This window comes from Pongo pygmaeus, chromosome X (assembly GCF_028885625.2).
Source record: "Pongo pygmaeus isolate AG05252 chromosome X, NHGRI_mPonPyg2-v2.0_pri, whole genome shotgun sequence".
NCBI lineage: Eukaryota > Metazoa > Chordata > Mammalia > Primates > Hominidae > Pongo > Pongo pygmaeus.
Genome location: NC_072396.2, coordinates 20,568,729 through 20,591,374, shown reverse-complemented (window position 1 = coordinate 20,591,374; position 22,646 = coordinate 20,568,729). Strand labels below are relative to the sequence as shown.

Genomic DNA, 22,646 nt, shown 5'->3' with positions numbered 1-22,646 from the left:
AAGCCCTTTAGGGTTCTGCAGGGGTTGGTTGGAGATGAAAAGCTCCAGGGATATTTCTCAGACATTTTCGGGGAAGTTGTCATTTGTTCCATCTTATTTGTTGTAGATATTTGGATGATTCTAAGATACTAAGATTGACATTGGCACAAACTTGGCAGAACCAAAATTGAAGTTGAGTGTTTTCTTTCGTAGTGCTCACCCAAGGAGCTCATATGTTGGCTCCTTTCAGAAAGCAGGCCGGGCACAGTGGCTCATGCCTGTAATCCCAGCACTTTGGGAGGCCAAGGTGGGCGAATCACCTGAGGTCAGGAGTTTGAGACTAGCCTGGCCAACATGATGAAGCCCCATCTCTACTAAAAATACAAAAATTAGCCATGCGTGGTTGCACGCACCTGTAATCCCAGCTACTCGAGAGGCTGAGGCAGGAGAATCGCTTGAACCTGGGAGGCAGAGGTTGCAGTGAGCCAAGGTCGCGCCACTGCATTCCAGCCCAGGCGACAGAGTGAGACGCTGTCTCAAAAAAAAAAAAAAAAAAAAAAGTAAAATGTTCAGTGTCTGTGTAATGAGTAGTATTCAAAATTTTGTCCATTATTGTGCTTCTCCTCTCCCCCAGGTGGTCCTGCTCCAGGCCTGGGAGCCTGACTAGACGAGGCCTAGTGGGCTTCTCTGCACACTGCCAGGCCCGTCTGTCACTGTACTTTCTGACCCCTTGTCTGCCTAGGGGCAAAGGATTAGGGAAGGGGCTTTGTCCTCTGGGGCTGATGTTGGCCCAACTACAGGATAGCTTGGCAGATGCATGCGAAAGTGGTAGCTGCTGCCCCTCGGCTGTGTGTGTCATGGAGAGTGACAAATTGGACCTCCTTTGGTTGAATTGGTGGAGATGGATGATGCGCACATGCAATCAGACTCGGGTGCCGTGCCCAGTTGCCTATAGTACTTAGCAGATAGGGAAAGAGTGAAGAACTGAAACATCATCTAGTTTTCTCCTTTGTAGGCATGGAGGGATTTTTGAAATCAGATGAGAGGCAGAGATTGGCCAAAGAAAGACGAGAAGAAAGAGAAAAATGTCTGGGTAAGTTATGCACTTTGGCTATTTTGGTCCAAGGGAGTGGAGATATGGTGGTGTCTTTTCTGAAGATTCTTAGAAATTTGTGAATGAATGGGAACTAGGACAATTGCTAGATGAACATGAAGAATCAGGCGTGAACGTATACTGCAACTGGCATGTTCACAAATAGGTAATTCTCAGAATAGTTCACTCGGCAAACATTGAACCTCTGCTGTGTTCTAGCCACTGTGTTAGGGTCTGCAGATATGATATTGAAGAAAGAGAAACAGTCGCTGCCCCTGACCTAAGGAAGTCCTAACACCTTCAAGTGTCAACTGTGTACACTCCCTCGGGTTCTCTCTTGGGAATCTAAAAGGGCCATCCTCAGGAGAACTGAGAAAATCAGCACTTGAGTCATTTTATATTTTAGGATAGAGAGCCCTGGTTGAGAAAGGCTGTCTTGCCTCTTGCAGGCTGTAGACAGATTAGTGCAGAGTGTTCTTCACAGGATGCTGAGGGAGATAACGTTTCCCCATTGCATTGAGACAAATGAGGAGCTTTTAGGTTCTTCTCTTCTTCACTGCCTCTTGCTGGTCGGTACAAGCATTGCCTCCTCCAGGGAACCCTTCCTTGCCTTGGCTAGGTGGAATTAAGGGCCCCTTAGTAAATGCCTTGAGGATAAGGCAAATTTTATTCATGTGTTTTACCCCCTGACTTAGCTCAGTGTCTGGTGCTTGGTGCACACACAGTTAAACTGCTTTTGAATGAACGTAGCCTTATAAGCATCATTGCTCAACCTAGCATATAGTTTAGCCATTATGCACAAGTTTGACTTAATGACAGCCGTCATAGTCATAGCTCCCACGTGGGGAGGCACTTGCTGTGAACTTCACAGTCATCATCTTGTTCAATCTTAACAACACTGTGATGTGGCAAACATGACTGTTCCCACATTGTAGAGGAGGAAACCGAGGCAGAGAGATGATCTAGCTAACATGCTTAGGGTTACCCAGCTAGTGGCAGAGGCACCAGAACCCTTTATCTCAATCACTGCATGCTAGGATCCTACCAGGCTCTTTTTAGGGCTCTGCTCTTGCTTCCGTGTTTTTGGTCTTAATCCAAACTGCATGGGATGCTCTGGTAATGACATCTCTCTTCTGCTTTCCTTCCCCAGCTGCTCGGGAGCAACAGATCCTGGAAAAACAGAAAAGAGCCAAGCTGCAGTACGAAAAGCAAATGGAGGAGCGATGGCGAAAACTGGAAGAGCAGCGGCAGCGGGAGGACCAGAAGAGAGCTGCTGTGGAAGAGAAAAGGAAACAGAAGCTCCGGGAGGAGGAGGTAAGGCCCAGGTGCACCCTCCGCCACCTTCCAGCCCCCTCAGCAGGGTGCTCAGAGTGCCTGGTCATCCTGCCCAGCTCTGGGGTAGGAGAGAGACCTGCCATGCACCTTCTCCTTGGTGGCTCCCGTGCCGTCTTTCAGCAGCATGACATGAAACTGGAAGCAGCAGCAACATAGAACCGCAGAGACTTATCCATTCAACTCAGGTGTTACTTTGCTGTGTGATCTTGGGCAAACTGGTTGGCTTCTCTGGGCCGTGATTTGTGTGTCTGTGAAGTGAGGGTTGGATTTGGCAGTCTCCAATGCCTCTTCTAGTCATAACCTTTTCTGACTCTAAGACTCAAAGGGTCCCTGGTGGTCTAGTAGATAGGGGGAAAAAAAAAGACTCAGAGGAGATTGTGGATAGCGGCTGGGTGATGTGAATCTGAGGGTTACAGATGGGAGTTCATGCCTCAGGGCAGGCACAAGGCCAGAACAAGAGCTTGTGAGGTTGAGAACAATGTGATCCTGTCAGTTGCTACTGGCAAATTAGTCTACCCTCAAATACCAAGATGCTAATATATTTAAATTTTAATGTAGTTCTTTGCTTTAATTGCTCTTTCCAGTTACCTTTTAAAAAAGAAATGGCACATAATTACCCCTACAGAGTTCTTTATTACTAAATTTTGAAAATATATTTAGAAAGCATATTTGTATTATAGATTTTCTTCACGATTATATTTTTAGGGTGTAATAAAAACCTTATGTCAGTTGATGATAATTTTTTATTCATAAGGTATAATGATTCATCTTTTAGTATGAACAATATAGAAGTTTGGTAATCTCCAACACTATAAGATATAAAGATGTTTGTACAAATTCAGTATTTTTTAAAATCTCTGAACGGTTGTTTATCACTGTATGTATTTACCCCTTCCTTCTTTTTTTTTTAAAGAACACATACGAAAGCACACACACTGTCAGACCCATCTTTGCCCAAGAAGCACCCTTTCATGGTGATTTCTTTCCTCCTCTTAGAAAATGAGGTCTAAGCCAGTGTCTTAGCTATGGTTCACCATTACTGGCTGCAGTCTGATTGCTGTGCCTTCATCTGCTCCCAGTTCAAATGTCAGCTCCAGTGCCAGCTCTACCACTGAGCAGCTAGTGGCCAGAGGCAAGTCACATGCCCCTCTAACTCTGTCTCCTTAGCCCAAAACAGAGGTAGTTACAGGAATTAAAAGAGGTGACTTTTGTAAAAGTGCCCAGCAAAGCACCTAGCACAGAGTAATCGTTCAGGAATGTTACATTCTGTTTAGTTACTTCAGCTGAGCTTGGCTAAAGCAAGGTCAAGAGGGAGCTACCCACAAAAGCTTATGAAACAGAGTCAGTAGATGGGAAAAAGCCACAGTATAATAGGCTGTTTTGGTAACTTGGGACAGATTTCTCCTTTCCTAACTTCTGTGTTTGTCAAGAGTTGCTGGACTCACCCATTTTCTTCCCATCCTCCATTCCTTGATGACTTAGAGCTTGTCCTGTTCCTCCATGATCTCTCCATTTTGAAAGCTTGTTACTGCTGCTTCCAGGAAGGGGTACTGTGAAGTCACATAAGACACTTCCCATGCTCTGACATATGCATTGTCACTGGGGGCTGCTTTTGAGGCAATTTCTGTTTATAATTTTTCTCTACAGAACATTAGTGCTGGAGGCATGTTAAATTAAGTAGTCCGGCTCCCCCTTCTTGGAGGTGAGGGAGTTTTATGCCATATGGTTGGTCCTGATGCAGCTGAATCTTTTGTGGTTTCCCTTATGGGTAATTTTCTATTTGTGTGCTTCCTTGCACCCCTAATGTGGTGGAGGGAAGCAGGAGGCTGCCCAATCGACCCTTGTCAGCCCAAGCTGAGCTTGGTTCCCTCTTCTCCCTGGGCGCAGCAGGGCAGGGCTGAGGGCTGGGCCTCCTGTGGTTGTGTAGCAACCCAAGGAAACAGCAGCCTCCTTCTGCCACCTGCTCCTGTCCTCAGGGTCCCAGGGGACCCAGGTGTAGCTTAGGGACTTGCCACACACAGGCTGGCTTGTTAGCTACATTGGGTCGGTGCTCTGCTGGCACAGAGGCCTTTTTGGCATTCTCGTGGGTGACATTTAGGAAGAAGGGATCAGCCTGCATTACGGAAGCCCCTCTTCAAAGGAAACCCTCTGCACTGGCCCCTGTGGTTCAAGGGGAGCTCTGGGAGGGCTGCAGCCTGCTCAGTGCCTGGCTGTGGGTGTTCTCCATTCTCTTCTCAGTGTCAGATTGAAGTCTTTTTTTTTTTTTCTTTTGTCATGTTCTGTCTCTGTCAGCCAGAGAAAAGCCTCTGCAGGAAGATCATTCATCCTATGCAGGCCATTTTACTTCTCTAGCCTGTTGGAAAGTGTTTGTTGCCCACCAAATCCTGCCTCTCTGGGTCTGATACTTAGGAGCTCACGAGAGGCCTGTTGACCCCACCCCAGCCCTGCCCTGGCTCTGTATCCCTATGGTTGCCATGATATCACTCTTGATAACCCCTCATGTCTGTGCCAGGGCAGAAGTGGGTACCACCAATGGCCTGTCTCTCAGAGGTCTTAAGAGTTGGCAGAGGTAGAAGCTAGTCAGGCCTGTCCCAGGGAGGGGTGGGGTGGTTCTACTGTCCACTTGACACCCTGACCTTAAACTCATTCTCTTGCTGGAGGCCACCTACTCCTTAAGGTAAGTTCTTAGAACCTTCACGTGCCACACAGCTCCCAGGAACCAAGCTACCAGAACAAGTTCCTGTCACCTGTGTTAGGGCTGACAACACAGTATGCCAGCCCATTCTCAGAGCAGTATAGCTTCCTGACCAGTGGCCCTGGAAAATTGGATTTGGAAAAGCCAACTTCATGTTCCTTATGCTAAACAGAAAAGAGAAAAAGGCCTTTCCCTTTCCGTCTGTCTGTCTGTCTGTCTGTCTCTTTCTTTCTTTCTTTTCTTTCTTTCTTTTCTTTTTTCTTTCTTTTTCTTTTCTTTTCTTTTCTTTCTTTCTTTCTTTTCTGCACACTTCCCTGCTGAGGACCGCTGGGGGTGTGTCCCTGCAGTGTCATCCCCAGAACACATGTAATGGGCCGGGCATGGTGGCTTATGCCTGTAATCCCAGCACTTTGGGGAGCCGAGGCAGGTGGATCACCTGAGGTCAGGAGTTCAAGACCAGCCTGGCCAACATGGTGAAAACCCATCTCTACTAAAAATACAAAAATTAGACAGGCTTGGTGGTGCTCACCTGTAATCCCAGTTACTTAGGAGGCTGAGGTGAGAGAATCACTTGAACCTAGGAGGTGGAGGTTGCAGTGAGCAGAGATCGCACCACTGCACTCCAGCCTAGGTGACAAAGCAAGACTCTGTCTCAAAAAAAAAAAAAAAAAAAAAAAAAGAACACATATAGTGGCAGTTGAAGAGGCACAGCCACCCCCTACCACCCATTCCTGCCAAAGACTGCTGTCTGAGTAACAGTGTCTGGAATGAGCCCTGCTGGCAACCTTTAATACTGTTCAGCCAGTTCAGCGGGGTCACCTTGGTCGTGATTCTCCAAATTCATCCAGACAGATCTAAAGCCAGAGCTCAAGGCAGCAAGTGTGAGGCTCGCTTCTTCCTTCTTTCCTTCCTTATCTCCCTTTCCTTCCTTCCTTCCTTCCTGTCTATCCTTCCTTCCTATCTTTCCTTCCTTCCTATCTATCCTTCCTTCCTTCCTATCCTTCCTTCCTTCCTATCTTTCCTTCCTTCCTATCTTTCCTTCCTTCCTTCCTTCCTTCCACCCTTCCACTAAGCCCTACCTAATAGAGGAGATTCTAGGGACAAGGATTTGCCTTGCCCTTTCCCCATCCTCTGTTGATTATCAGATGATACTCAGGAGAACCAGAACTTGGCAGGAATTGCAGTATGCAGTTCTGATATTTATTAATACTGCTTTTCTAATGTGATGGAACTTTCTCTTGCTCACTTTCTGTTGCTCAGCCTTTCCTCTAACCAGTGGCTCTTGCTTGGGGGTCCCATGACCAGCAGCACCTGGGAACTTGTTAGAAATGCAGATTCTCAGCAGGCTCCACCCCAGACCTATTGACTCAGAAACTCTGGGGATAAACCCCAGGGTTTTAATAATTCCTCCAGGGGATTCTCCTACCTGATCTCTCAGATTTGAGAACTATTGCTCTAAATGGTCCTGATAAGAATCTTCCTCTTTAAATTCAGATTCACTTAGCTTTGGTTAAGGACTTACTAAGCTCATCCCCATTTTATAGGCAAGGAAACTGAAGCCTAGGACTGAAATGTTAGCTCAAGGTCACAGGGATAAAAAGTGTCAGGCAGAGGTGGGATTTGAATCCTTACCTCCTGATTCCAAATCTGAGATCCTTTCTGTTTCATCCTATGAAGGAACAAAAAGGTACACACAAACACGAGGCAATACTGATCTATACAGGACTAACTTGTGCACTGGACGAGTTTTGTTTTCTGTATGTATGAATCACCCCATTCTGACTTTTTGGGGTTCCATAAATCCTCTTCTCTTAGAACTTGCTTATCATCTATTTCTCATCATCTCTCCAAAAGTGGGTGATACAAAGTGAGTGTGTCTTTCTCTCAGGGACAGCTGTGTTTTCATCAGCCTCCTCAAGGTCTGAAGGAATGAATCTCCAGTGGTGGGATTTGGAGCAGCTCAGTGGACTGGGGATGGATGGCAGGGGTAGTTTTTCTAGAGGCCACTGAAAAGTCCAGGGGCAGGTCTGGCTTTCGGTGAGCACTCATTCCCTTACAAGGGTGCCCCCCAGATAGCTGATCAGTGGTCAGGCTGGTTCAGTGAAGCTCACTATTCTTTGTTCTCATTGGTCCCCTAGTAGAGAAGGGACCACTTTGTGAGGTCCTTCTGGCATGTAGGAAATCTACCGTAACCCACCCAATACTTAATTCACTCTAGGATGAAAGGTTTCAACACTTCAGTTAGGTCATTGGTTAAATACTTTACGTTAAAAACCGTGTAATGAAATACTATTCAGCCCCAATCTCGAGTGGCTATACTTCAGGCATCACATGGCAGAGAAGTCCTCTTCCTTCCAAGCCCCAGCTTTTATCAGGCAGACTGCCAGAGTTGGCTATCATCGTTTAATGGGCCAGGGTCGTGAGGACTGGACTCTGCCAAGGCATGCATACTCATGATTGTAGAGTCTCAGGCCAAAAACAAGAGCACAGTTAATAGCTAATACAAATCTAAGACTTACAGGAGGTAAAAATCCGCCTTTCTGCTCACAGGTCCCTGGAGAGGCAGTCTCTTAGCAAAAAGTGCTATTCAGAGAAAAATTATGCAGAGGAGGCTGAGATGTGGAGAAGCCAGATCCTCATTGCATCCCTCTGGTATAGACAGAAGGGATAAATCCAGATACCTATTAAGTGACCTTTATACGTTTCTAGTAAGTGTGACATAAAGGAGCCTTTTCCTGATCTTTAAGTCATGGTTACTCAGTTGATGATGTCCTAAATTAATTTTGCTTCTGTGTGTGTTTTTTTAAGCCATGACAATTGCATCTTTTTGTTTTAGAATCAGGCTATGATCAGCCCAGTTCCTGGAGCACCTCAGGGTTGGGTTTTATGAGGGCAAAAGGGTGTCATTATAACTGCTAGCTCAGGCCTTCTCCAGTGGAGATAGGGAGAGGAGTTGGTATTTGCAGTGTCATGGAGGTGGTGGGGAGTGCAGAATTAGAGCACCTTCACCGCAGCACCAAGGACAACTTTATGAAAGTAACAATTTGGGTAATACAGGAGAGTGTTTTTGATAAATACTGTTACGAGAGAAGCCAAAGCCTAATGGTTGTTTTTCTCTTCTGGTTAAAAATTATTGGGTTCTGCCTCTCTGCCTCCTCCACCTAAGTAACTCTGGGAACGCGTGGATGCTTTTTTTTTTTTTTTTTTTTTTTTGTGGCCAGAAGGTTCTTTACTCTTGCCTCTTGAAAATTTTGAAATATGCAATATTATCCCAGATTACTATATAGCAGAAAAGTGTCACACTATGTAAAACAGTTGGTTCCCCTTTAAGAAGTTCTAAGATGAAAATGCAGCTTTGCAAAATAGATCTCAGTGTCATGTATCACCCCAAAAACTCAAATTATATTTGCATTAAAATTTTCTCAAAGCAAAATGTTGTATGCTTTTAACTAGAAAGGATGCTCTTGGTTCTGGAGCAGAATTCCAGCTCTCCTGGATAGGGCAAAATGGCTTGAGATAGACCTCAAGGAGTTAATGCTTATTGGGCATTATTCCTAGGACAGCTTCTCCCCAGGGAGGGGAGGGGACAGGACGCACGGTGTTTGGGTTGAGAGCCAGTGCTAGCCTAGCCGCATTGTTTACTCTCCACCTACTCAGAACACGCTGGTGTGGCAGAGAGAGCACGTATGCCTGGGTTTTGGATGCTGAGCACAGAAAGCCCCATTTGGTGACTCACACCGTGCACTGAGGCAGCAGGCAGTGTGGTGGGGCTGGGTAGTTAATCTTGTTAACACTTGCCTTACACGAACTGTGTAGGAACGGCTGGAGGCGATGATGCGCCGGTCCCTGGAGCGCACACAGCAGCTGGAGCTGAAAAAGAAGTATTCGTGGGGAGCACCACTGGCCATTGGACCCGGAGGACATGATGGTGAGTGAAGGGTTGCCCATGTATTTCAGGTCCTGGGTGGGAAATAATGGAGCAGGCAGGGGATTATGGGCACCGCTGGGTGTCTCCAGGATCTGGGGGATGCTTTGCACTTTGCATAGCTTTTCAGAGGCACCACTTTCAGATGTGATGTTTAAAACTGCCAAGATTCCTATGCATGCATTTGTTATGAAGGGGATCTGTGCATTCTTCATGATAGCAAACAGCAGTTGACACAAAAACTGGGCTTTGAGGGAGAGCAAAAGAAAAGACTTTGAACGCAGAGCCCAGTGAGCCGGGCCCAGCTGGCAAGCCCAGGGATGGTCTGACTTCGGGGGAGGGAAACGGCAGGAGGCTCTGTCACTGTTCCAGATGTGATCAGGAAAAGCAGAGTGGCAGTTACCCTCCAAAAAGGGCTGGACTATTTCCTGCTTCATTTTAAATTTTTGTTGCTTTTTCGACTTTGTTTCAAGGTGACTTATTTCATTACCAGTTCATACTCATCTTTAAATTTTCAAATGTATAATTTAATATATGGATTGTTACTAGTCTCTGGATGGCCTTTCCTTCTTTTCAGTGTCTCACTACATTTCAGCGATCTTAGCATTCTATTATGCAGGAGGTGTGTACTAGCTCTATCTGAGAGCAAATGAATTTGAGTTTACAGGACAGTTCTTGACTTTGCTGCATTGTGCTTTTCACCTTTGGGCAGTAAATATACTTTATTTTTTCTTTTTTGAAAAGTCAACAACCCATTTCAGTTACTTTTTCTAATTTCCTAATTAGAAACTAAGAAGCAACAAGAAATTGGGACTTTTTTCTTTTACCTCTCTTTGCTCTGATTTTTTGCTGTGTAGGTGAATCAGAAAATACCCCACCCCCTCCTCTAGGTTTAGCAGCCAGCACCCTCCCTCCGGATGCAGGGACCACTGCCGCAGCTGCCGAGTCCACCAACGGTATATCCGAGCATCACTGTGCCATAGCATTTTGTGATAACTGTTCTGATCATCCTCCCCCATCACCATGTCTGTGTCAAGCAGTTTTACAATTGGTTTCTTAGTCTGGCCTATCACAGTTTTTTTTTCCCTAGCAATGTGAATGACATGCCCATATTTCTTTGTTTCTCTGTCATTATAGAGCAGTGCATGCCTTACATCTTAGTGCCCTGGAGACGTTTCATCCTCAACTCACTAACGTCTGCCTTGAAAATCTTGTCAGTGTTGGATTTTTGCACATTCAGATCTTTAACAATCTCTTCATCATCTGTTGTAGACATTAAGTAGTAGGGCATTCTGATTACTTCTGGTTACCAAAACCTGTAATCACCCGGAGTTCTGAATGGAAAACTTGGGCTTAGTGTTAAAGTGATAGATTCCTGGAGAGGTGTTTGAGAGGGAGTGGTAGGGAGTTTATCAGTGCTAACACTGGTAATCCAAATAATTAGATAATTTGACTTTGTGCTTGATTTTATCTAATAGGCTATCTGTTTTGTATACAGGCCTGGGAAACTCCTCTGGTCTAGATCAAGAACAGAACTAGCCAAACTTTGTTTCCATTTAATAATGACTTTAGAAATTCAATCCATCTTCAACTGGCAAAAAAAAAAAAAAAAAAAAAAAGCTGTAAAAGGGATGCAATATTTACCAGCAATGCGGAAGGTCATATTAGCAGTAGGAATCAATATCCTTGGTTTCTGACATTCTTTTGACAATGAATAATCCTTACTGGGGGTGCTTCGTAACAGCAATTTTGCTGCACAAGCAGAGTTACCTCTAGTGTGGGCACTGACTTTGCCCCTAAGAAAGGTGCAGGGGGGCTGGGCGTGGTGGCTTGTGCCTGTAATCCCAGCACTTTGGGAGGCTGAGGCAGGCAGATTGCTTGATGTCAGTAGTTCAAGACCAGCCTGGCCAACATGGTGAAACCACGCCTCTACTAAAAATACAAAAATTAGTCAAGTGTGGTGGCGGGTTCCTGGAGCCCCAGCTACTCAGGAGGCTGAGGCTAGAGAATTGCTTGAACCCGGGAGGCAGAGGTTGCAGTGAGATCGTACCAGTGCACTCCAGCCTGGGCAACGGAGCAAGACTCTGTCTTGAAAAAAAAAAAAAGAAAAAAGAAAGGTGCAGAGAGGTGGAGTAATCACCCACTGGGAATCAGCACCCAGGGCCCGGGCCAGGGTGAAATGAGTGCAGTGCTTGACTAGAGCACACAATTTAAGGGAGTGCCAAAAATCTCAGTAATAAAGATAAAATAATATCTTAATGTGATATTTTTTAAAATCAAAATTAATGCAAAACAATCCATAATAAACAACAAATTTCTAAAGACTGGTGCCATGCTGAGCATATCAGAGCCTGAAGCAAAAGGGAAAATGTGTACTCCTATATACATGGTTTTATTTAATTTCTAATGTTTAATTTTTTCAAAACATTAAAGTAGTTTAAAATATGGAAAAATTGAAAAGAGTATTAAAACTCATATAATTTCAACTTTAAATAGTTTTATTTCTACACAAATCAAATTTATTATACTTTTACTTCAGCTTTAGTTAATTAAAAATTATTGGGCCAGGTGCAGTGGCTCATGCCTGTAATCCCAGCACTTTGGGAGGCTGAGGCAGATCACGAGGTCAAGAGATTGAGACCATCCTGGCCAACATGGTGAAACACCGTCTCTATTAAACATACAAAAATTAGCTGGGCGTGGTGGCATGCACCTGTAATCCCAGCTACTCAGGAGGCTGAGGCAGGAGAATCACTTGAACCCGGGAGGCGGAGGTTGCAGTGAGCCGAGATCGTGCCACTGCACTCTAGCCTGGGAGACAGAGCAAGACTCTGTCTCAAAAAAAAAAAAAAAATTATTTAAGATTGTCATTTGGTCAGCAGAAATTATAGAACGTGGCAGTTCTTATGACAGTTCTCATGTGAAAACACGATGAGCAGAGGAGTAGATTTTGAAAATATAATTGATGAGTTTGCTTTTTCTACAACCAAGAGCACACATTTTTCTTTTGGCCTCAGGCTCTAACATAGCTTGGCAGGGCACTGTCAGCATCTCTTTGTTTACTGTCTGAAATAATGACTGGAATGTAAGAACACCAAACTCAGGGTCGCCTGTTAAAATCCTAACCTCAAACAGTTAAAGCATTTGCAAAAGGACCATTTTGATGTGTCTCTTACTAAGTAAGAAAAGGAAAACCAACTGCTAAAGAGGCCGTTCTGCTTTAAATACAACTCTGAGAGGACGGATTTCATCTCTCTCCAACCTGAGCTACAGATAACCTTCATAAAAGAGTCGCTTTCAGCAAGCGGTGACAGTCAGACCATAGGGCGTTTTCCAGTGGTGATTTGTCTCTGGGTCCAAGTTGGTTTTGTTTTTGTGTGACATGAGCATGCTCAAAAATCCCTAGACAAAAGAAAATGATTTGTTGGTGGGATTAACACGGCTTTAGTTGAACAGTTGAGTGAGGTTGAACATTTGAAATTGAAGATGACAACACAGTGAAGAAGTTGCAGAGATCTTGCTGCAGACCAAGGGCTGCTGTAGCCTGGGCATTTTTAGATTAGGATAATGAGATGCCAGGATGATGAAAGCAGAGCATGCTGTGCCACAGCATTTAGGAGGTGCGTGGATGAGGACAGGAAGGACACTTTGGGATATGTGTTTCTCGGTTCTACAGTAGTGTGATGAATACCAATGTCTTTAATGCATTTCTCTGCAGCATGTGACAAACTTTCAACATCAACTATGAGTTTGCCAAAGCCGACGGAGCCTCCCATGAGTAAACGCCTGTCTTCATCCACCGTGGCAATATCCTATTCCCCAGACCGAGGCAAGTGAACATGTAGACTTGGTCTCTCCAGTTTGTTTCTTTTCTGGTGTGAGCATCTTAACGTTTGTCTTTGTGAGAGTCTCCTCTTGAGCCTTCTGCAGATACCATCATTGTCCTAGTCTTGTGGTCTGAATGTGGGAGCCCTAGGGCCTTGTCAATGGGACTTTGGAACGTGGCACGGCTCTTTAGAGCCAGGTCGTTGTTGAATAGAGGCAAGAATTAATGCAGTCTCCAAGTCTGAAAGAGACTGTTCTGTTTTCCACATTGCATGTAGGAGTTATCCTGCCCAGGAATTAATTAACCAGTGGGCAGATGTGACCATTAAAGTAACTGCCTGGTCAATGATGGAATACAGTTGATTAGCCAGAAAGAGCAGAATTGATAAGTTATAGTTACATGGGAGGCTTAGATATGTGAAAAAATGGGGTTCTGCACTCATCTGTGGTTTATAGGCCTGCCCATTTTGCAGATGAAAAGAGAAGCACAGAACTAATGAGGCCTCTAAAAGAGGAAAAGGTTGGGTGGCACTCTGTTTTGAGTTGGGAGATGATGTGTATGGGACGTGTGCCAGTTCCAGAACCTGAGTAGATTTAACACGGTCTGCATTCTCACAAAGGCTCAGATAAGTCACTGAAAGTCTGTTTATACCTTTCAGAGTATACAGGTTAAGGAAATGAGGGAAGCTCTCCATGCACTAAATGTTTATTCTAAAGCAACACTGAAGAAGTATCAGGTGCCAGTGGAGTGTTTAGCACAAGTTATCACCAAGGGCAGAGCAAAAGGCTGGTTGCGACTTGGCAGAGGCTGGTGTGCCTTCCTGGTTATTTCCAGTGACATTGACCTTGTACCTCTATCCCAGAAGCATATTATGTGTGTCAGAGACCCTATAAGGTTCATAACGCTACTGATCTGTGATGCAGTTCATGGTAAGCACCAGGAACCTGGAAGTGATGAAGAGCTGAATACAGAGTGAGGGAAAAGTTAATTCATTGCCATATATAATACATTCAAAACTGATCTAAATATTTTGGTCATTGACTTCCAGATTATGAATACTACTGTCTTTCATTAAAGCTGATAATCAGTTGGCTGTATTTTTGTGCCTCTCACTTAATTTTTACCCTTATTGACATGTAAAAAGTAGGAAAAGATGTATTTTTATACTATTAGAAGATGACATTTTATTTAAAAATCAGTGTGTTATGAAATGCTTCTTAGCGCAGGACCTAAAACAAGTGTTTTATAGGCATAATTTGTTTTCTACTTGGAGTAAAGGTTTTTTTTTGGTTTTTGGTTTTTGGTTTTTTTTTTTTTTTTGAGACAGGCTCTCTGTTGCACAGGCTAGAGTGCAGTGGTACAACCTTGGCTCACTGCAAACTCTGCCTCCCGGGCTCAAGCCATCCTCTCACTTCAGCCTCAAGTAGCTGGGAGTACAGGCGCATGTCACCATGCCCAGCTAATTTTTTTGCATTTTTTGTAGAGACGAGGTTTCGCCACGTTGCCTAGGGTGGTCTCAAATTCTTGAGTTCAAGTGACCCGACTGCCTTGGCCTCCCAAAGTGCTGGGATAACAAGCAATGAGCCACCATGCCTGGCCATAAATGATTTCCTGAGTCCATATTACATCTGGGAGGTGGGCTAATTCTCTGAGTGATACAGGTCACTGTACTGCAATAGCATGTTAAATGGATTTTGGTACCTAGTGACAATTAATGCACTCTCCCAAACTCTAAAGGACACATTATTTGTTTTATTTTACTATGACAAATTCCAAATCCATCCTTTGTTCAAATATTTTTATTTTCCACGTTCTGCCACCCGAAAGTTAATTTGCACCATGCATTGTGTTGTTTAAATGTTTTATTTTGTTTTGTTTTAGTTTTGCTTTTTAAAATTTTCATTTGATTCCATCCCTCAGCTCATCGCATGCACCTTAGTCCAATGGAAGCCATTCTTGTTTCGCGACTGTTGACACCCACACAGTCTTCTTTAGCCAGAAGCAGAGCTTCAGTCATGCTCTCTGGGCAGGCCAGTGATTCAGGTAAAAGAGGCTAAGCTGGTAACACCAAGGAAAATGCCCGAAGAAGTGTTGGTCAGTCTAGGAGTTACTCCTGAATTTTTGGATTTTGCTTCCTATTTGCTGGCTTTGCGAAAAGTCTTCATTGGTTAATAACATCTTATACCAGTGTTTTGCTGTTTTATGTTTCTTTTGAGTGTCACAGAGGTGAGTAAATTATCTTATGAGTGTGAGAGCATGTTCTTTAGGGGAAGAAAACCCCACTTGATGAACTCCAGAGGTTAGTAGATTTTTCTTAAGAGATGGTGTGGCAAAATAGCCTGTAGACCAGTCTGGGGTGTCCCATAGCCAGCTCTACCACTCACTAGCTCTCACCATTGGGGGTAAGTTAATTAACTCCTTTAAGCCTCAGTTTTCTCGTCTATAAGATGGAGCTATTTTAAATTATTGTGAAGATTAAATGAGAGAGTGCATGCAAATGAGATAGCACAATGATTAGCACAGAATGAAAGCTCAACAGAAGTTTCTAGCCTCACTACTCAAAAGGTGATCCATAGACCAGCAATGGCAGCAGCATCTAGGAGCTTGGTTGGAAGGCCCCACCCAGCCTGCACATTGAAGTCTGAGAAACACTGGACCAGACCATCAAAGCCCTGCCTTTATCAAAGCAGATCAAGTCATCATGTCAGGATTTGTGGGGGCTGGCATTCTCTTTGTTTCCAGATGAGCAGCACTGTGTCCACCTAAGGTCAGGTCTACTCTCTGTTCTCCAGATAGTGTACTCAGTTGTGATGATACATAAATGAGATAAAACTTCTGCCTAGTTGTAGCTGCTTCCATACAGTTACACTGTTTCTGCAAATAAGTTGTACAGATAGCTAATAAGTTCATAAGATGCTCAACATAATTAATCATTAGGGAAATGCAAATCAAAACCATAGTGGGATGCCACTTTACACCCACTAGGATGACTAGAATTTTTTTTTAAAGGGGAAATAACCACGTGTTGGTGGAGGTGTGGAGACACTCTTCCCTAACACACTGCTGGTGGGAATGTAAAATGATGCAGCTATGGTAGAACACAGTCTGACCATTCCTCAGAAACTTAAGCATAGAGTTCCCATACGACCCAGCAGTTCTACTCCTAGGTATACAGCCAAGGAAATTAAAAACATATGTTTGCACAAAAACTTATTCACAATAGCCACAAAGTGGAAACAAAATGTGATATACCCATAAAGTAGAATATTATTCAGCTATAAAAAGAAATACAGGCCAGGCGTGGTGGCTCATGCCTGTAATCCCAGCACTTTGGGAGGCCAAGGTGGGCGGTTCACTTGAGGTAGGGAGTTCGAGACCAGCATGGCCAACATAGTGAAACCCCATCTCTACTAAAAATACAAAAATTAGCTGGGTGTGGTGGTGCACACCTGTAATCCCAGCTACTCGGGAGGCTGAGACAGGAGAATCACTTGAGCCCAGGAGGTGGAGACTGTAGTGAGCCGAGACTGCACCACTGTACTCCAGCTTGGGTGACAGAGCGAGACTCCATCTCAAAAAAAAAAAAAAAAAAATACAGACACATGCCACAAGATGGATGAACCTTGAAAATACGCTAAGTGAAAGAAACCAGTTGCAAAAGGCCACAAATTGTATGCTTCTATTTATGTGAAATGTCTGAAATAGGAAAATCCATGGAGATGGACAATAGATGGTGGTTATCAGAGACTGGAGGAGGCAAGGAAGGGGGGGTGACTGCTTAACGGACAAAGTTTCTTTGGGGAGTCTTGAAAATGTTTTAGAAGTAGACTGTGGTTATGGTTCCACAACCTTGTGAATGTACCAAAACCTTCAAATTGTATGTGTATATGTATATGTATATGTATATATATGTATACATATTTAAAGACAGGGTCTTGCTCTTTTACCCTGGGTAGAATGCAGTGATGTGATCATAGCTCACTGCAGCCTTGAACTCCAAGCCCTCCTCTCACCTCAGCTTCCCAAGTAGCTGGGACTACAGGCACACACCACCATGCCTGGCTAATTTTTTGGATTCTTTGTAGGGACAAGGTCTCACTATGTTGCTCAGGCTGGTCTCAAACTCTTGGGCTCAAGCGCGACCCATCTACTTTGGCCTCCCAAAGTGCTAGGATTACAGGTATGAGCCACCATGCCTGTCCTGTACACTTTTTAAAGGATGAATTTTATGGTATATGAATTAGATATCAAAAAACCCTAGCAAGTAGGAAGTACCCCATTTCGAGAATAAGGAATATATTGGAGTTCCCTAAGAGCAACTCCAGGATCAGCGATTTGCTAGGAAGACTCACAGGATCCCCAGTGAAAGGACGCAAGCAAAGTCAGCAAAGGAGAAAGACACATGGGACAAAGTCCTGGGAAGACCAGGCACAAGCTTGCAGAGTCCTCTCTGGTGGAGTCACTCAGGACGCCTTTCACCCCAGCAATGAGTTACGACAACATGTATGAAATGTTGCCAACCAGGGAAGCTTTTTAGAGACTCAGTGCCAACGGTCTTTACAGAGGGCTGGTCACATGTACTCCGTGCCCAGCACATTCCCAAATTCCAGGTTCCCAGAAGGAAAGCAGGTATTCAACATACACCATGTTGTTTGTTTATGCCCTGTGGGCCACTCATTAGTTAAAGGGGGATCGTCCTAAAATCTAAGTTCCCAGGTGCCTGCCAAAGGCTAACCTTGTAAGCAGGCCTTAATAGGGACGGCAGTCAGGCTTGCTATGTTAACTCATTTTTGCACATACCACCCACTTGACCCTTGGCCAAGGTGTCTTTACAGAAAATTTTTCAGTAGGGCCCCACACAGCAGGGGGTGAGACCATCCTGCAGTATTGATCTCAGTTATGTCCTTTAGGGGTTCTGGGACTTAGCAGTTAAAGCAAATCTCATTAACCAGAAGGTCTGTCTTTTTTTTTCCCCTCTTTCTTTTCTTTTTCTTTTTCTTATTTATTTATTTATTTATTTATTTATTTATTTTGGAGACAAGGTCTTGCTCTGTTGCTCTTAGCCACGCTGGAGTGCAGTGGCATGATCATGGCTCACTGTGGCCTCAACCTCCTAGGCTTAAGTGATCATCCCACCGAAATCTCCTGAGTAGCTAGGACTGTAGGTGTGTGCTACCACACCTAGCTAATTTTTTTTTTTTTTTTTTTTTTTTTTTTTTTTTTTTTTTTGGTAGAGATAGGGTCTTCCTATGTTGCCCAAGTTGTTCTCAAACTCTGGGACTCAAGCGATCCTCCCACCTCGGCCTCCCAAAGTGCTGAGATTACAGGCTTAAGCCACTGCACCTGGCCTTAGAAAGGTCTGTTTGAGGCAGCCAGGTGGCCTCCTCCATCAGTTGCTGTATGAATCTTTTTACCTGGCCCATGGCATCAACTCAGGCCCAGAACAGCTCTGGCCAGTAAGTTGAAACTGATCTGAATGCCTTCCAGGCCTGACGCAGTGTCATGATAATTGTGGCACGCACATAGGAACTATGATCCCCAAAGGCTCATGTGGTTCCCTGGAAACAAAGAGTTGAAGATGTTAGGGCACACTAGCAGGGTATCATTGGTCAGGCAGTCCCCAGCGTGGCCTCCCACTGTGGTGACTGCTGCCTCAGGGTGCTCAGTCCAGTGCAGGTAATTCAGCTCAGTCCCAGGTTTTATGGGGGCTGCCTGAGGCCATCAGTCCCAAACAGTTCTACCAGTGACCCTACTTCATCTTGCTGGCAAGTGCAGATGGCATCTGGAGGTGTTCTGTGGGGACATGTAGGAGCTGGCCCCACCCCTGCCGGCTCACAGTCATGCTGTCACATGCCATCTAGGCTCAGCCATGGGTCTGAGTCCAAGGTGCTTTCAGCAGAAGGAGTTTTCCTTCAGGAAGGAGAGCGCTTCCAGGAGCAGTTATGGAAAACAGAACACAAATGTCCTTCCGTATCCCTGTATCACCCCAGGTGTTGGATTATGTTGTTTTTCTCCATGTCCTATTCAATAATCAAAACTTTACATTTTCTTAATCATCCCCTACTCTCACCCAGACCTTTCAAAGAAAGGACAAAAGCATTTCTTAAAACCTATTTTTATCCAACTTAACCAGAAAGATATATTGTGTTCAGGTATTAGGCTAAAATCCTAAATTTTCAAAACATTTTAAAGTAGGTTTGTATCACCTCTGAGCCCTTTCATCTTGATCATTTATCCAGTGAGCAGCCTAGAAAAGATCAATCCCTTTCCAGTGACAGCTGCATTTAACAAATTGCTTTACTGACATGTGTAGTGAGAGAAAGGTAGAGGAAATATAGTCAGGATCTCAGTCTATTACAAACTGCAGCTACTCCAGAAAATTAAACACAAAGCATCAACAGCAGTGACACTTTCCCCAGAGGGGATGGAGTTCAATCTGTCAGGGATGGCTGAAAGAGTCACATTGCCTGTGATGTGACTTGGAGCTTTTGTAGGAATCATGTGTTGGGAATATAATCAGACTCTGCATCAGAAATAATAGAGCCAATGAGCAGCTTCGTTGTGGATGGTCCCATCAGAGAACAAGCCCTGTCTGGTGGGCACTTGTATGTGACCCAGTCTAGCAGCATCCAGGATCTTTTTACAGTTTTGGGCTCCATGAAGGACATTCTATATTTATAGTGGTCCCTACTCGATTTTTAAAACTCCAAAAGCATGTCTTTTTCTAGAAATTGCCTGTCTCTTCATATCTCCCCTTTTTCAGAGGAGTGCGCCCCCATGCCAAGCTAATTTTTGTGTTTTTTGAAGGGCTGGCGTTTCACCATGTTGCCAAGGCTGGTCTCAACCTCCTAAGCTCAGATGAGCCACCATGCCCGGCCCATGGCTATGATTTATTATAGCAGGAGGAAACATGAAAAAAACTAGCAAATGGAGGAGGTGCATGGGACTAAGTCCAGAGGTAACCAGGTGTGGATTTCCAAGAGTCTTCTTCCAGTGGAGTCACATGGGACTAGCTTAATTCCTCTACCAACACATTGTGACAACATGTATGAAATGTTGCCAGGCTGGGAAGTTGGCTAGAAACTCAGTGCCCAGGGTTTTTACTGGGGGCTAGATATGTAGGCATCCCCTCCCAGGCATATACCCAGATTCCACACTCCCACAAGAAAAGCAGATGCTTAGCATAAACCATACTGTTTGTATAAACAGTTTAGACACCCATCAGTTAATGGTGGGAACCCTCCTGAAATCTAAGTTCCCAGATGCCAGCCAAAGGCCACCCATGTAAGCAGGCCTTTCTAAGCACAGCAGTCAGATCTGCTATGTTAACCCTTTTGTGCACAAGGAAATCGATGTTTAGAGAGGTTAAGTAACCTGCCCAAGGTGATCCAGCTATTAGGTGGCAGTGCTAGGTCTCTGTGGCTCCAAAGTACAGACTTTTAACCCCTGAAATAAACTTGAATAAACTTGACTCTTGAGTATGGGAGCCTTTTTAGGGTAAGATCCATCCTGTGTACAATAGAAAAGTATGATATTGATTGCCCAGGTCATATTTTAACAGAAATGTGTTCTTCCCAACTCTGTGCTCTACTTTTTCCATCTGTACTCTCTGTCCTTCTGGCTGTTATACTGTAACTTTCTAGTATTCCATGTCTGTCCTCGTTTAGCTCCTCTTGGCCCTCTTAACCCTTCTTACAAGTCTTCACCCACTCGAAACATTGAGAAGAAGAAAGCTACATCTACATCTACATCTGGTGCAGGAGATGTTGGGAAAGAAGCCCTTGCAGGAGGAGAGGCCTCTCTGGTAGGTTTAAAACCACCCACCCACTCACTCCTCTAGACTGTGTTCTGTCTGATGGTGTGACTACTTCTGTGCTTGACCTGGGCTGTCTGTTTCCATCAATCTCCTGGGACTGCTCAAAGCAGGAAAGGGTAGATTTAGTTCAAAATTTTACCCAACCTTTGAAAATCATTTAACTTTTTGCACCCTCTTAAGTCTTAGTACCTTGGAGCAAATTCTTAATGATTTCCTCGTCACAGCCTGCCCTCCAGAGGACAGGAGTCAGAAGGAATGTTCTAAATATCCTCTGTCTTCCTCGTTACGGATATCTGATTCTGGGTCAGTCTTGCCTGTGCATCTAAGTAGAACTGAGGATCTATGTCAACTTTTACGTACAAAAGTAATCATTAAATATTCCTTTGAGATGAAGTCTTTTTGTGTTGCCCAGGCTGACCGTGAATTCCTAGGCTCAAGTAATCCTCCTGCCTCAGCCTCCTGAGTAGCTGGGACTACAGGCACATGTTACTATGCCAAGCTTAAACATTTTTGATGGCATACTGGCACTATCAGTAGATTAAATGTTGAGCAGGTACCCCCAGTTGTGTCTATTTATTTAGAAATTACGCAGTGCCATACTACTTTTGTTAGTTATCGATTGCTACTTAACAAATCACCTCAAACCTTGGCAGCTTAAAATAACAAATATCTATTAACTCATGGGTTCTTTGGGTCAGAAATTCAGAGTGACTTAGTGGTTCTGGCACAAGGTCTTTCATGAGGTGTGGTCAAGATGTTGGCCAGGGCTGCATCATCTGAAAGCATGGCTGGGCCTTGTCTGAGACGGCTCATTCATGGCTGTTGGCAGGAGGCCTCAGTTCCTCACTGCATGGGCCTGTCCATAAAGCTGGTTGAGTATCCAAATGATGCCACAGCTGGCTTCCCTCCAAGCAAGCTATCGGGAAGCTGCAGTGTCCTTTAAGTAAGTCACTAAGATCAACCCACACTCAAGGGGAGAGGAATTAAGCCTCACCTGTCGAAGGGAGGAATATCAAATAATGTCAGGACTTACTTCAAAACTACCGCATTTTATAATGCCATATTTTCTTTTCAAATCTGTTGTGGCTCTTAGAAGTGCATGTTTTAGACTCTCGAATTTTACTATACGGTGGATTAGTGTTGAAAGGGATTGATGGATGTGAGTGTAGGGGCCAAATGAGGACTTGCTGCAGAAAAGTGTGATAGGGAGAGAAGGGAGCTAACCCTTGTGGAGCACTTTCTGCAGGCTGGGCACTGATGTCTGTTCCCTTCTGCCAAAGGAGGTAATGGGAAGACCTACAGGACTAGGTGGGGTTGCAGACCCGTTATACCATGTATACCATCAGGGGCCACAGCTCACTGTCTTAGATGTTGTAACCACATTTTCACCCACCTGTAATTTTTTTGTAGTGATTTTACATTTTTGTACTCTTTTCAGTTCCTATATGTCTAAGACCATAATATGGTTCTGTTGCTAACTCTTTGAAAGATAACAAGGATAAGGAAATCTTTGCATTTTGAGGCTGATTTTTTTTTAACTGGATAATGTAAATGTGATGACCTCATCCTTCCTCCCCGCAAAGATGCCTGTCATGTGAAGCATTATAGCTTCATATCGATCCCTCTGAAAGAAAGCTGTGCATTGTTCCATCTGGGGTATTAGTCTTATAAATTGTGGAAGTAGTGCCAGTCATGGACTGTGGCTATCATGTGTCCCCTACAGGTGGAGAAGGTGAAGCGGGGGCAACGAACAGCAACTTCTCTTCCCGTTGTGAACTTCGGGTCCCCTCTGAGAAGATGCGAGTTTTCTGGAGGCATTCCTAAGAGACCATCTTCTCCTGTGATATCCAAGTAAGCATCTCTCTCCTTTGCCAGACAGTCTGACTGTCATGAGTCAGTTTGCTAGGGCTTTGTGCCATCCAGTGTTGCAGCTCCTGCTCCCCCATGAGGCGTGGCCAGCCAGAAGAGGTAAGTGGG

At 44.4% G+C, this 22,646-nt stretch overlaps 1 protein-coding gene across 10 annotated transcripts in view; it reads left to right on the top strand.

The window, feature by feature from the left end:
* MAP7D2 (MAP7 domain containing 2) overlaps window positions 1–22,646 on the top strand; it is a 110,005-nt gene that overhangs the window by 51,906 nt on the left and 35,453 nt on the right. For 2 of the 10 annotated variants that reach the window (XM_054471463.2, XM_063660178.1), the window contains exons 2-8: window positions 995–1,072; window positions 2,223–2,386; window positions 8,919–9,030; window positions 12,746–12,856; window positions 14,774–14,896; window positions 20,497–20,657; window positions 22,393–22,520. In XM_054471463.2, the coding sequence (XP_054327438.1) occupies window positions 995–1,072; window positions 2,223–2,386; window positions 8,919–9,030; window positions 12,746–12,856; window positions 14,774–14,896; window positions 20,497–20,657; window positions 22,393–22,520 (877 nt within the window). Of the gene's footprint in view, window positions 1–994; window positions 1,073–2,222; window positions 2,387–8,918; window positions 9,031–9,884; window positions 9,984–12,745; window positions 12,857–14,773; window positions 14,897–20,496; window positions 20,658–22,392; window positions 22,521–22,646 lie in introns of all 10 variants that reach the window. The other 8 variants (XM_054471468.2, XM_054471471.2, XM_054471467.2 and 5 more) reach the window with 7 other exon arrangements.